The sequence below is a fragment of the Erithacus rubecula genome (assembly GCF_903797595.1).
Source record: "Erithacus rubecula genome assembly, chromosome: 8".
NCBI lineage: Eukaryota > Metazoa > Chordata > Aves > Passeriformes > Muscicapidae > Erithacus > Erithacus rubecula.
The window spans coordinates 1,273,006-1,287,076 of NC_136659.1; the positions used below are offsets into that span (position 1 = coordinate 1,273,006).

General features: G+C 51.6%; 1 protein-coding gene across 1 annotated transcript; it reads left to right on the plus strand.

Annotated features, from left to right (window-relative positions):
* Positions 1 to 5,833: 5,833 nt before the first annotated feature.
* LOC306804161 (uncharacterized protein) lies at positions 5,834 to 8,678 on the plus strand. Its single transcript, XM_079310423.1, has 2 exons — positions 5,834 to 7,469; positions 8,113 to 8,678. The coding sequence occupies exons 1-2, from the start codon at positions 7,223 to 7,225 to the stop codon at positions 8,418 to 8,420; spliced, it is 555 nt and encodes a 184-aa protein (XP_079166549.1). The 5' UTR covers positions 5,834 to 7,222; the 3' UTR covers positions 8,421 to 8,678.
* Positions 8,679 to 14,071: the final 5,393 nt, after the last annotated feature.

The window sequence follows — 14,071 nt, forward strand, 5'->3', positions numbered from 1 at the left end:
ACAACCCTTTCCAACCTTTCCATACCTCCCACACGCCACCAACTCACGCTTCCCACACTGCTCACTGCACTCCCCCCTTACCCCTATCCCCCCCAGCATCGCAGGACCCCATGCACGAACAGCAAGGGGTGCCCCATAAACGGACAGCAAAGGCACCCCAGGCATGGACAGCTCCTGGCACACAGACACAGCCGTTTGCTCCTACTGAGGACAAACACCGCTCACAGGGGATCATCTCTGCAAGATGCTCCATGGGGAAAGGTGGCAGAAAAACCACCGCCCATTCCAACTGCTGCAAGTCACCGGCAAGGGGCTCTGGGGGAGAAAACAGGCACTGGGGGTGGGAGGTGCTGCACCTGGCATCTCATGGCCACAGCAACAGGTACCTCCCTGCTCCCAGAGTATGAGAGGCCACATAGACCCCTGGCTGCTCCCAAGCCCCCAAAAGGCTCCGGGCAATACAGACTCAGGAACAGAGGGACTGCACCTTGGCTCGTTGTTCTAGGGGTATGATTCTTGCTATGGGTGCAAGATGTCCTGGGTTCAAGTTTTAGACAAGCCTTTTCTTTTGGCCACCCACCATGTCCAGTGCTGAGGGTGACCTTTGCTGGCTGCATACATTCCTGTGGAAAAGATGGACTACAAAAGACTAGCAGCAAGATGCTGCTGGAGGAGAGAGATCAACCCCCAGCACCTCCATGTCCTTTTGCCTTCTGTAACCGCTCCCTGCTGGTTGCGGGACTGACAGAGCTCCCTGTCACTGTGTCCTGGCATCCCAAGGCTGTGTAAAAATCTCATAGCTCTTTTCCTACCTTGCCTGAAGGCTCCAGGACATAAAAAGACTTTTTTTTAACTTCTCGAATGGGTTCAGGGTGTCTCTTGGGGTGAACATCGATGCTGGGGGGAGCAGCTCGGAAGGAGTAGGTTAGTGGGTGCCAATTAAGCAGATTCATCCAAGAGTTGAATCCAGGACCGTTTGCACTCCAAAACAAGAATCACACACCCGGTCTGATGAGGCAGGTTACACTGCTCCCGGGGGGCTCTGGGATAGAGCTATGAGGGGCAATCCACTCAGCATTTGGGGACGTGTTCCACCTCTGGTCTGCAAAACCTGGGGAATCCTGGGACCAAAGTTCCTGCCTGGGGCATTGAAGTGCTCCTGAGGGAGAAGATAGGGTAAGATTGGCGGTGGTCTGGCGATTCATGACACTCCCGCATTGGCTCCTCCCGGGAGGCCCACGGGTATATCAGGGCGTTCGGTAAAACCTGTCGCTGTGAGCAGGATTCGAACCTGCGCAGGGAACAACCCCTATTGGATTTCGAGTCCAACGCCTTCACCTCTCGGCCATCACAGCCCCGGACCCTTTAGCGAGGGAATGGCCGTGCCGGCGGTGCGGGCAGCGGGGCGGGGTGCGGAGCAGTGTGCGGGACTGCGGGGTGCGGATTTCCGGGATGTCCGGGGATGGCATGTACGCTGATGCCACAGTGTCCCGGCGGGGCTGCGGGCGCGGACCGTGCGCAGGGAGCGGTCCTGGGCCGTGGTCCGGGGCAGCGGCGTCCGCGCTGTGTTTTGGGGGGGCGGCGGAGGGCAAGGCAAGGGAGAAACTGCCTGCCGTGGCTCGTTGGTCTAGGGGTATGATTCTCGCTTAGGGTGCGAGAGGTCCCGGGTTCAAATCCCGGACGAGCCCTCTTTTTGCCACACCCACAGCTCGGCACACTGCAAACATGCCCTAACATTCCTGCTGGCAACCTCCGCCCCGGCCACTCCGGCAGCCGGCCCACACACATCTGGCACACCTACACTCGGCCCTTACATGACCTCTGCCTCTGCAAAATCACCTCCCTCCTCTGCCCCACACTTATTCCCCCTGTTCCAACCCCCTCATCCGGCCCACTCACACCTCAGGGACCCCCAGTGCGTCTAAAGCCCTGAACACCCTTCCCCCAGCTTGAGCAGCAGGGGAAGGCAGCAGACAGTGATGTTCCCGGAGAAAGGAGAACACCAGGGCCCAAGCTGAGTCAGGGGGATGTAGCTCAGCGGGAGAGCGCTTGCTTTGCATGCAAGAGGCCCTGGGATCGACCCCCAGCATCTCCATCTCCTTTTGCCTCTCCTCCACACTCCTCCCTAATGGATACACGGCAGCCACACACCCCCACATCCCCCCACAAAAAGATCCCTGGGGCTCCTCTGGGCACGGCTGGCTGACCTGGGGTTACCTCCTGGTATCCCAAGGTGGGCAGTAAGGAAATGCTCATGGTGCTATGGAGTGTGGAGCCACCAAGTGTCCCTTCCCCACGGGGCTCACAGTGTCTCCTGTAGTGACAATTGTCTTTGGGTGACCATTGTTGCTGGGGGGAAGCAGCCAGAGAGGGGGATGAGACTGAGGTTGTCACAACAGGGCAGTGTAGGGTGGCAGCTGGCACAGCTCTGCCAGGGCAAAGAGAGGGGGCAGTATGTCCCTGTATGACCTGGGGACCCCCAAACCCAGGATGTTTTGAGTTCCCTGTGCCAGGGCTTTGGGTCAGCACCAGGACTGTTCCCAGCAGCAAAAAGAGATAAGGTTTGGCAGCTGGGAACCCCCAAACCTGGGGCAACAGGGTGAGACACATGGGCAGAGAGGTGGGGAGAGGGTCAGTTGTTTTAAAAAGCACCCACTATTAAATCATCAGTGGGTGCCATGGCTCAGCTGGTCAAAGCGCCTGTCTAGTAAACAGGAGATCCTGGGTTCGACTCCCAGTGGTGCCTCAGCCTGATGGGCTATTTTTCCTCCCTTACCCAAACTGGGGGCACTGCTGGGGGTCTTTGTCCTGCTCTGACCATTGTCAGTCCCCAGTGCTCTGTGGCCCACGACTATACTCTGGAGGTAAAATATATTTTTCTGCTCCCTCTCCCTTTTCTCCTCACATTGGAGAGATGGCCTAAACTTTCCAGAAACCAGGGAATTTGGGAAATAAGAGATACTTTAGATACTGTCTGGACCTCCACCATCTTCCCAATTACTTTGCACAATTGGTGCTCAGTCATGTAGGAAAACCCTCTGGACACAGGTTGGGTGTGGGTAAGTAGTGGACATGTCTGGTGTTCAAGTTTTCATGGCAACAGTAAATGTCACATTAGCCTTTGTGATCCTATGAACACAGAAGGGAACAGGGAGAAGGGCAAATAAATCATAAATGCCTGCTTGTCTCCCTGCCCTGTTGTGACAGGGACTGCAGGTCTTTGCCTGCCCAGCCTTGTTCACCAAAGGACACCCTGTAGAACCAGCTCCAGTATCACTGTTTGTGGGCAAAAGCAAAAAAATCTGCTAAAATAATTCTGCTAAAATAACAGTTCCCCAGTGGGGACGAGGTGGCCGAGTGGTTAAGGTGATGGACTGCTAATCCATTGTGCTCTGCACGCGTGGGTTCGAATCCCACCCTCGTCGGGTTCTCTGGTACCCCTCTCATGATATACAGCTTTTGGTGCAGCCTGCCCAGTATCTCGCCCTCCGTGTTTTGTTCTGCTGTGTCAAACACGCATCTCATTTGCCCCTGGACTGCTACTCCCACGAGCCGAAGAGCCGAACGTGTTCCTGGTGGCTCAGGGACTGATGTGGCCCTTCTGTGCAATGGCCAATGGGAGCAGGGTGGCTGACCCCACCTGCCAGCCTCTTTCCTGCTATCCCATCACCTCTACTCCAGGGGCACTGAACTGTAGGCAGGGAAGGTCAGCACTGGGCATTCCCAGAGATGCCGATGGGAGCCAAAAGCCTCGCTGGACATCTCTGGCAAGTCCCAGAGGAGCTTGTTCTGGGGATGGCAGAGCTGCTGTGGACTGGCAGCTTCCTCCTGTGCCTGGAGCAGTGCTCACAGTGGAGATAGCAGGTGGCAAGATGAAGAACAAAGAGGTAAAACTACGTCTGGAATCTAAGTGGTCTTGCAGAGGAAAGTTCTGCATTTGGCAGTGTCTGTGCTTCGAGGCACCTGAGGAAAGGCATCATCATGCCAGTCTTGCCAGTGCCTTCCCTTCTCCCCTCTACTCCTCACCACTGATGAGGATGTGCCCAAAAAATGCCATGGCATCAAGGCAAGGAGTAAAGATGCTCTGGCTTAGCTGCTCACACCTTTTTCACCTTCCCTGTGTCTACATTTCCTTCCCATGCCTTGGGGAGACGTCCCTGGGGACCACTGAAGAGCTGCTTCCCTCCATCAGTGTCTCGTGACCCAGAAACCCAGGCTGCAGGGAAATACCAGTACCATCCCATTCCACTGCCATGAGATTCTGTGGTGCTTGGCCAGTTCTGCTACCCCAGGAAAGGGGGATGTCCCTGCCTGGACAGCCAGGTGCCCTGCAAGGGATCTGAGAGAGATTGCCTGGGAAAAATGCATGTGTTTGGGTCCAGCCCTGGAGAGAAACCAGCTTGAAGCTGGAGATGGTGAAATGGGTTGGGGTGGTGGATGCAGGGATATGGCGGTGCATGGCAAGGCGGATTGCTGTCACAACATGGGACCTGGGACTTGCAGGGCACAGGCAGCCAGGAGAGGATCCCCACTGGTTCCCTTGGGACACCCTTCAATCCTGCTCTAGCACACACATCCCTGTCCTGGTGAGTGGTGATGAGTCCTCCTGAAAGGAATGTGCCTCTGTGGTGTGGGGCATCAGCTTACCAAGGGATCTGGCAATTACAGGAATCCTATGGAAGCATGGAACTGGATCATCTGCAGCCCCAGGACAGCGCCTGGCAGCTGGAGCCAGGCTCTCTCCAGTGGCACCAGCTGGGCTCTGCTCCCTGGGCTGCACACGGCGGCCCTGGAGCATCCTGAGTCTGCCCTGGCAAGGACACAAGCAGCCAGGATGCTCCGTGCCTGGATCTACCTGCATCAGGATTCTGCCTTCTGGCACTGGGGTGCCCCACTCATCCATCAACCATCTGGGAGTGGTCCCTGACTGTCCTGCTGCTGGGAGGCAAGCCCTGGGTGAGCACCCTGCATGCAGACATTCCTTGGTGATGGGATGCTCTAGGTCTGTTGCTGCTCCAAGATGCGCCCTTGCCTTTGGCTTTCAGGAGAATTTTTAGGAGAGGTGGAAGCTTCCACCCTCCAGACAGTCTCAGACACATCCAGCCCTTGGGTTGTTGGAAATCAAAATGCAAAGTGGGGAAACTGGGGTTTCAAAGTGCTGCTTGGGCTGGTGATGGAAAGGGAAACACATGGATTATTGATCCTGGGCCATGTTTTTCATTCCTTACCTGCAGGAAGAGGGATAGCCACACATCCTGGATCCATGCAGAAGTTAAGAAAATGGATCTGACATGTTTTGGTTTGGTGAAATTTTCTCAGGTTTGAGGTTCCTCCAGAGAAAGTCACATCTCAAGCAAAAAGTGCTCATTTCTGAAATGAATACGGACAGGAAAATTCAATCTTTTTTAATCTCCCAAATATCTGCCCTTTCCCCTATTGTTTTCCTTTTTAAAAATTCAATCATGATACAAATCTGATTATTTTAACTTCCTAACATGTGCCTTTTGTATCCCCTGCTGTCTTGTCTTGGAAAAGGACTTACTTCAGTCCACAGATCTCATATTTGACAGCATTCCCCCTCCTAGTGCCCCATTGCATTTATCCCAAGCATCACTATCTCCACAGATATTATTCTGGGACATGGTGGTCCAATGGGAGCAGAACCTCAAGTGGTTAAACTGGATTTCAAAACTGAAACATACAGTGAAGTTTCCCACCCTGTGGCTGTAAGCCTGGAAGGATGTCACCCAGGAAGGGCCACAGAGGCACCAAAAGAAAAAAGAAAGAAAGAAAGAAAGAGAAAAAAAAAAAAAAAAAAAAAGGAAAAGGAAGAGGGAATTGATTAATGAAGGGAAAGAAAACCAGACTGGTAGAAGAAGGGTTTAATTCTCAGGCTGTGGGTCCAAGGTTCACTTGTGATATCAATTTATTATTCAAGAGTGGTACAAAAAGCAGCACAGTAAAGCTTAAACTAAAACCTCATTTTTTCCTGCTTGCCAAGTCATCATTTAGGAGATTATAAATGATGAACCCACAATGTCCTGACTTACTCCAGGAGCTGTCAGGTTGGATCTCCCTGAAGCCCGTGTCCTCTTCTGAACCTTGGAAAACCTGGTTTCCCTGGTTTCCTTTTTTCACTTCCAGAATGATGTTAAAAAAATAGTTGAGTTTGACTCCAGAACCTTGGGAAGGCTTTGTTGTCCTGACAGGCAGGGAAGAGAGGAGTCACTAGGGATCATTCTGTGCAATCCATTGTAGCCAAGTCATCTCAAGAACTCAAATGATCCCTCAAGCCCCACAAGGCACTTCTTTAACATGATGCTGACAGCCCCGCATACACATAGTACATGTGTCCCGATACTGTCAGGGTTTATTCCAGGGCAGGAGGTGTTTGTGCCATCAACTGGCTCTGCTGGTGTGAAATGAAAAGCCTTTTTTAAACTTTCCTTGTCCCTAGAGCTCGTGATGGCTCATCATGGTCCTGCTTGGGACCACATCAGCAACTCCCTCTCCCTACTGTGAGGGTGATTCACGTTTAAGTGCAGCTTGGGATGTCTGGATGTTTGGTAGCTAACAGGCTTCCTGCAGAGCAATCTGGTGTCACACCACAGCCTGTAATTACTGTAATTAACCCTGTCTTGATGATGTCACTCCATCACAAGGAGGACACTTGTGACCTTCTGGCTCACTGCTACTACCCTATCTGAAGAGCAGGATGGAAGGGCTATTCAAAGTCAACTCACTGCACAAAATCAACCAGTGTAGCCAGTGTGTCACCTGTGGGGGTGGACTTCAGGGCCCATGATCACTATGCTTTTAAAATCTGATGTGCTTTCCAAGCAGGACTCATACCCCAGGTTTGAGGAATAATAACAAGAAAAGAAAAGAAAAGGAAAATCCTCTAAGTGCATCCAAACCCATAATAAATGGCTCATGCTGGGCTAGATCAGGTCCCTGTGTCCACATTGCTCATATCATAACATCTACAGCCCCTCAGCTTCCCTGCCATCCATGAGACTCCTGACACAGGATTTCAGTCCAAATGGATGTTCCTTACATTCAGTTTACATCCCTGGTCGCACCTCAGGTGCACCAGGCAGCTGAATTAGTTGTGCTGAGAGGAAGGTGGGGATATGTCTGCCCTAAATTCTGCTGAAACACTATCCTGCCTGGTGGCACAAAGACCTAAAATGTCCCTTGGCATTAGGAGGGAAAGTAATTAATGCCTGTAGTCCAAATCATTTCAATCTTACTCAGTATTACATGGAAGCAAAACATGAGAGATGAAAGAGGGAACTGTTTAATCAGTTGGGTGAGCTTTCCAGAAGAAAACTGCTGGTTGTTGGGGACTTTCAGGCGGAAGGCACGCACCCACTCCCCTGGGGGGGCTGGGCCACCCTATAAAACTGTGGGGACAGTGCTCAGCCCCACCACCTGCTCCAGCTGCCACCACTGGCACCTCCATCTGGGTAAGTCGAAATGGGCTCCATCCCCACCCCTCCCTCCTCCATTCCAGCTCCACAGGACATTGGGGAAGGGTCTATTTCTGCCCTAAAATGAAGAGTATACTCAAGGGGTTGCAGGATGCAGGGCTTACAGGATCTGCAACCACATAATCAGTTGCATCCTGCATTGTTTTCCTTGCTGAAGGAGAAAAATAAATTAGAACAGGACATGCCTGGGTTGCAGGGATTGATGTGTCCCTGTTTATGGATGGGCATCAAAGGTCCTATATATTTTAGGATGGGATTGTTCAGCTTATGTTGTGTTGATTGAAGTGAGCTTTGCTTCAACCACATGCATCTTGTGACCACCTTGCTCAAAAAAAAGCTCCCCATCAGCTCAGAGCAGGATTGAGTCTGTTCTCTGGTCCCAGCACCGGGTGCCTCCAACTTTCCCAGACCAACCTGAATCTCAAACTAAACTCCCCTTATTCTCCTGAGCAGTTTATGGGTGAGGCAGGGTAAAGCCTTCTTTTGGTGTTTCTAAATCATCCAAACTCGCCCTCTAGCTCGCTCTCCCATGCCTCTTATTATGGGAGGTATTGCATGAGGGCTCAGCAGGGTCATACCGTCCTCTACCTTGCCTTTACACCCCGGCTCTGGCTTTCAGGTGCGCGTCCTTGTCGAACAATGTCCTGCTACGACCTGTGCCTGCCCGCCTCCTGCGGTCCCCGGCCTCTGGCCACCAGCTGCAACCAGCCCTGCTTCCGCCGCTGCGGGGACTCCACTGCCTTCATCCAGCCGCCCACGGTCGTGGTCACCCTGCCCGGGCCCATCCTCAGCTCCTTCCCGCAGAACACCACAGTGGGCTCCACGGCGTCGGCGGCGGTCGGGAGCTACCTGCGCTGCTGCGGCATCCCCTTGGGCTCCCGGGGGCTGGGCAAGGTGGGGCTGCTGTGCCTGGGCACCGGCCTCTAGGGTGTTCCCGGCCGGCTCCTCCTGCCCGTGCCAGCGGTGCGGTCACGAAGGGCAAGCGAAGTACTCCACCAAGATTGGGGGAAAGGACTAAGGAGATGCCCCTAAGTTTCCCAGCAGTTGCCCCAGGAGGATGGGAGCTGTGCGAGCTTGTCATTCTAGACCATGCCTCTGTATACCTTTATCTCACTAAGTCTTTGTATTTCCATGCTCTACACGGCATTTGCTGCTGGCTGGGAAATAAATGCTTCTAGCAGACTGTAGATGGCAGATGATAGTCATGGGGTGGGGGGCAAGGGGACACCTTGTAGGGATCAGCTTTTCCCAAAATGGGGTTTGTCCATTTCTTTATTGAGCGCTGGAAACGCCCTTGTATTCTGAACTGGTTCACTCTGTTCTCATTAAAGACTTGCTACATCGTAGCCTGAGTCTTCTGTATTTCCTTGTTCTGGAGCCTGGAGGGGTGACCTCCCCTAGAGCAGCTTGCTGCCGCTGGGAAGATTTGCTTTTTGCATGAAATGGGGGTTTCTCCTGCCCAGATGTTCCCTGTGCTGACAGAAGTGAGTGGTTTGCCGGACCAGTCTCAGGGCAACTTTCTCATCCTGGAACCCTCTCCTCCTGCCCCGCAGCAAGCACCTACTTAGGGAGGAATTCCCGCAGGAGCAGACTTTATTGCCTGTTCCCTCAGGGAGCTGGGAATGTAAAAGGTTGACATTTCAAAATGGCATTTCCCCTACATTTTACAGAGATTTGGGGGGGTGGGGGGGGGGTGGGGGGGGCTGAGCTAAGGAGGGTGGACATGGAGTCAGGAAAAAAAGGTAGAAGTGGGATTCTTGGCTCCTTTGGATGGGCTTCCTATGTGAAACTCTCCCAGTGTTTAATGGGTGACAGCAAAGAGTGAAAAAGAAGAGACAGTAGTTGCTTTGTGGATAGGGGACACTGGAGGCTCTGATAATGTAATGAATTGAGTAATGCCTCTTTTTAAATACTGTGGATCATCAGGCAGAACATTTTCAATTGATGGAAAGAGGAATAGGAGTATTTGCGTAAAGCTTGTGAGTATTTATAATGAGGGATTATGCTGAGCTTGAAAGCCTATTGGTCATCAAAAGCCTTTGACCAAACTCAGGTGGTTTTATTGCCCAGAGACCTTTGCAGAGGTGCTCCTAATTTTGAGAAAATTTACATGGCAATTACTGAGTAGCCAGGACACCAGGAGAAGGGAGGTGTCCTTTCTCCAAGGAGTGCTCAGATATTTTTATCCCAGCTCTAGAAATTGTCCGTAGAGATAGGATGCAAAATTTTGAATAAAAAATTACAGAAAGCTTTGAAATTCCAGCAAAAGTTTTGTTGGGAAGCTCTAGGTCTCTGGGCCTTGTGCAGCTGCCCTCCTCAAGCCTGCTCCACAGAACATTCCAAGAGGCACGTGGACAGAATAATGACATTTTCTATGTAGCTTTGCCCTGAATAACACCACTGGTGAGGTTATACAGATTTTGTTTTTTCTGAAAATCCAATGTCTTCAAAAATCCACACAGGTCCTTGATTTGACTTGAAAATTGTGGTGTCTTAGTGCAGACAGTTGGAGAAATTAAGGACCTTGGCACCTTCCCTATCCTGCAGGTCTGGGGACTCTCTCTCCCATGAGAGCCCTGACTACTGCTAGGAACTGTGCCTCTTCGGCTCCCAGCTCAAGAGCAGTCCTGAATTCACCACATTTCCCTCCCAAGCCAGCCCTTCCCCCAGGCAGGACCCTCCAGACCTGCTGATCAGGCCTTAAATATAGGTTTCTGTAGAGGCAATGCAGCTAAAGGCTCTGGTGAGAAACTACATAACAAGACGGGGATGAAAAATAATGCTCAGCAGCTGGAAGCACATGGAGGGAAATAGTTGGTTCCTGGGATTTGGTCCCAGCATTACCTACCTATAGCATTCAAAAGTAGCAGAAACATTTTTGATAAGAGCTCAGAGTATGGCCCAGGTGCCACCCTCTGGCCTGTGCCTGTTGAGGTTCATGTCTCCTGCCCACTTCTGTCTTCCCTCAGCTGCTTTATGACCTTGGAGGAAACCTTCTCCCTGTGGTCATTCAATAACCTCAGGCTCCTGAAAGATGGGTGCCTTCCCACTATAGGGGTGGATGAGGTGAGAAGGAGAGGGGAAGTAATGATTTGAGGAAATACAAGCACAAGAGAGCTGTGGTGGAAAAGGGGAGATTGCTGTGAACAGTAAGTGAGTGGGACCATTCATAATGGAGACTTTGTCTGGGGAGAGTTAGGCTGGATTAGGAAAAGGTTCTTCACCCACAGGGTGCAGGGGCACTGACCAGGCTCCCCAGGGAATGGTCACAGCCCCAAAGCTGCCAGAGCTCCAGGAGCACTTGAACAACATTCTCAGGCACAGGGTGGGATTGTTGGGGTGTCTTGTTCAGAGCGAGGAGTTGGACTTTGATTACCCTTATGGATGCCTTCCAATTCAGGATATTCTGTGATACTCTGGAAGCCCCAGGCAGCATGGTGCTGGTGATAGGGCTGGAAGGATGATGGTGGCTGGATCATTGGTGGGTTAGCACAGCACATCAATCTGCAGCTTCTCTGCACATCCAGGTGAGAAGACAAAAATTGTGGTGTGTCACAGCAGTGGGAGAGGATGAAGAGACAGGTCCACTAGTCCCTTTACTGTGTTGCAAAAGGTGTATCCCAGAGTGGCACTGGGGCACTTGATTGAGGACAACACTAGGAGAGTAAACTGCATCAATAGGCAGCATCCCTCACCCTCCTCACTGGGGCAAGGACTGCTGACCAGAGCACTTTGGGACACACCTGGAGACAGCCAGGTGAGAGACAGAGCCCCTGGAGCTGGGAGCCTGCAGGCATAGAGATGGGCCTTGTGTGGCCAGTCCCTGGATGTGTCCAAGGCCAAGCTGAATGGAGTTTGGATGTGGGACTTTTGGATAGTAAATTAATATGGTTATGCAGAAGCTGATTTATTGTTTGCTTTTTAGTTTTAATTATACATTTTAAGATTACTGTCTACGCGATTGCACATTTTTTGATTGATGTTTTTATGTTGTTTATGTGCTTTGCACGAGATTTTTAGGCACAATGATTAGTGGTTGTCTAGAACTTTACTGCTTACTTTTATCTTGGGTCTGCTAATTCGATATTTTTGTTTTTAGCTCCTTCTCTCCCGATTTGGGTTTCAGTGGCCTTGAAGAGTCTTAATAAGTTGTAGAAAAACACTTAAAAATGGCTTATTTCATGCACCTGTTATAGACATTGGTCTAAACTAAGAAATATACAGAAAAACAGTTAAGTGTGTGAAGAAACAGCAAAATATGCAGAAAAACCACTAGGCAGCAAAATATGGATAAAAGCAGCTAAATATAGTTTGGCTGGTGCATATGATACAAAGCGCAGCTTGGACTTCTTCAGTCATGTCACTGTGGCCCAAACTTGTTCACTATTACTACACTTGGAACAACTTTCCAGATTGAGAAACAGGGGAGAAAGTCACTGCATGGCCAGGATAAGAGGGAGGAGAGGGCACCACTGAGGATATCCCACCCCAGACACCCATGGATCAAGCACAGGGTGGGGGCTCAGGTTGCCTTCCTTACCACACCTGGGGAGCCAGATAGGCAGTGGCTCTGCCAAGGGCTCCGCTTCTTTCCCGGGGCTGGAGATCCCATGAAACAGGAAAATAACAGGCTGCCCACATGTGTGAGTCACAGGGAAAGAAGCAGGCAAATTAAAAGGCACTGGCATGCTGGTCTGGCCCTCCTGGTGCTCCCTGTGGGAATCGGGCTCACAAGACTTCATCCCACATCCCTATTGGCTCCACCAGCCCTGTGTCACCCTGAGCCCACATCACCAGCAGACATTGCTCCTGGCTGTCCTACATCCTCCTCTGCTCTCCTCTTGCTGTGGAGGGCAGCCCTCAGGGAGAGACTGGGATGAGCTCAATAAAAGCGGAACCCAGATCCAAATGGTTTGTAGGGTCCTGTGAAGGAATCTAAGTTTTGCACTCAATAATTGTTTGATTAAACATTCCAGGGCTGTTAATTCACGTTTGCTGAGCAGTGTCTGCATACCTCCCAAAGAGGAGAAAGGTGATGTAGTTATTGCTGTGAGGGGTAGCTCCTGTAAGCACTGGTTACATGGGGTTGAAGGAGCTGGGTGTCTGTTGGGGGTTATGAGACCTGGCAATCATGGGGATGCAGTGTTTCCCTTGCCTTCTCCCCTCCACCTCTTTATGATATGAAAGGCAGTGGCTGAACCATCCTCCCAGTTCCCCTCCGTCAGCTCAGGGGGCTTGCATGGGGGGAATCTCTGCTCTGACATAGCCATTCTGTTACAATCTGCATTGGAGACTTGCTACTGTCTGCTAATCATCTCTTTGCACTGCTCTGCTTGTGTGAAGGGAGGTCCCCAGCAGCTGGGGCTCATCTTCCCACCCCAGCACAGCTACAGGCAGCCCAACCCTCAGGAACTGTGTCCTGAAAAATTCCCCATGTCCTGCCCTGGAGCTTTGCCCCCATGGCACACATAGGAGCACCAGCACCCTGCTGACCCCCATGGGAGCTGGGAAAAAAGAGCAGATGGGGGAATTTGCTGGCCACCCAGCACTCACAGCTCCTGTCCCTTGTCCCAAAGCCACACCAGGATATGTGGGACTGTGACATGATTTGGAACAGGGCTGGTCCCACATCCTGGTTTGGCAAATTCCTGGAAGTAGTATGGAGGCTCAAGGGTCAGAAAACTGCTGCTGGAGCAGGGGACTGTAGCTCAGCAGAAGAGCATAGCAGGGGATGTAGCTCAGCGGAAGAGCGCTTGCTTTGCATGTAAGAGGCCCTGGGATCAACCCCCAGCATCTCCATGTCCTTTTGCCTCTCTGGATCCCTCTCTGCTGGATGCAGGGTTGCTGAAGTACAAAAGGCCCTGGGGTTGCCTTCTGGCATGGCTGGCCTGGAAATTTCTCCTCGGGGAGGTGTACTGGGGAAAAGCACAGTCTCTGCTATACTCCAAAATCCAAACTGTAGGGCTGGGGAGGCAAAAGGGGTGCAACACTCCAGATTGTTGGTATAGGGATAGGTGTCTTGCACTTTTGGGTGCAAGAGATCCCGAGTTCAGCTACTAGATAAACCCTCCTTTGGATACAACCCCTCTTTTTTGAGGGCAACCCTTCCTTTGGATAAAGCCCCAGCTATGGAGACGACTCTTTGTTAGGATAACTTCTGTGGGGATTGTACCCCTGCTGCTCTCTGCTGACCAGGTGCAGGATGATCAGCCTTTGCATCCCCTAGCTCCCTGCAAATAATATTCCATGAGGTGGCTGCAGCATTTCTCATTCGGCTAATATCACTTTTGACACAAAAATACGACCCCTGCATTGGTATGAGAATCCCCTCCCAGTATATTACTGCAGGGGGATGTAGCTCAGTGGGAGAGCGCTTGCTTCGCATGTAAGAGGTCCTGGGTTCAATCCCCAGCATCTCCAGTAGTTTTCTGATTTTTTTTCCCCCCCACTTCCTCCATGAGGTGGCGATGATAAATTCCTTTTATACGAAGCTTTCCCAGAGGATATTCCCTGCACCGTGGCTGTGCTGCCCACCCACGGCCGAAATGGCAGCACAAACCCCATGCCCAGCTTTTCTC

Excerpts from the sequence above, each read along its gene's own strand:
- LOC306804161 (XM_079310423.1), top strand. The coding sequence starts at position 7,223 with ATGCCTGTAGTCCAAATCATTTCAATCTTACTCAGTATTACATGGAAG. Across the intron at positions 7,470-8,112 it reads CCACTGGCACCTCCATCTGG|GTGCGCGTCCTTGTCGAACA; the intron begins GTAAGTCGAAAT and ends TCTGGCTTTCAG.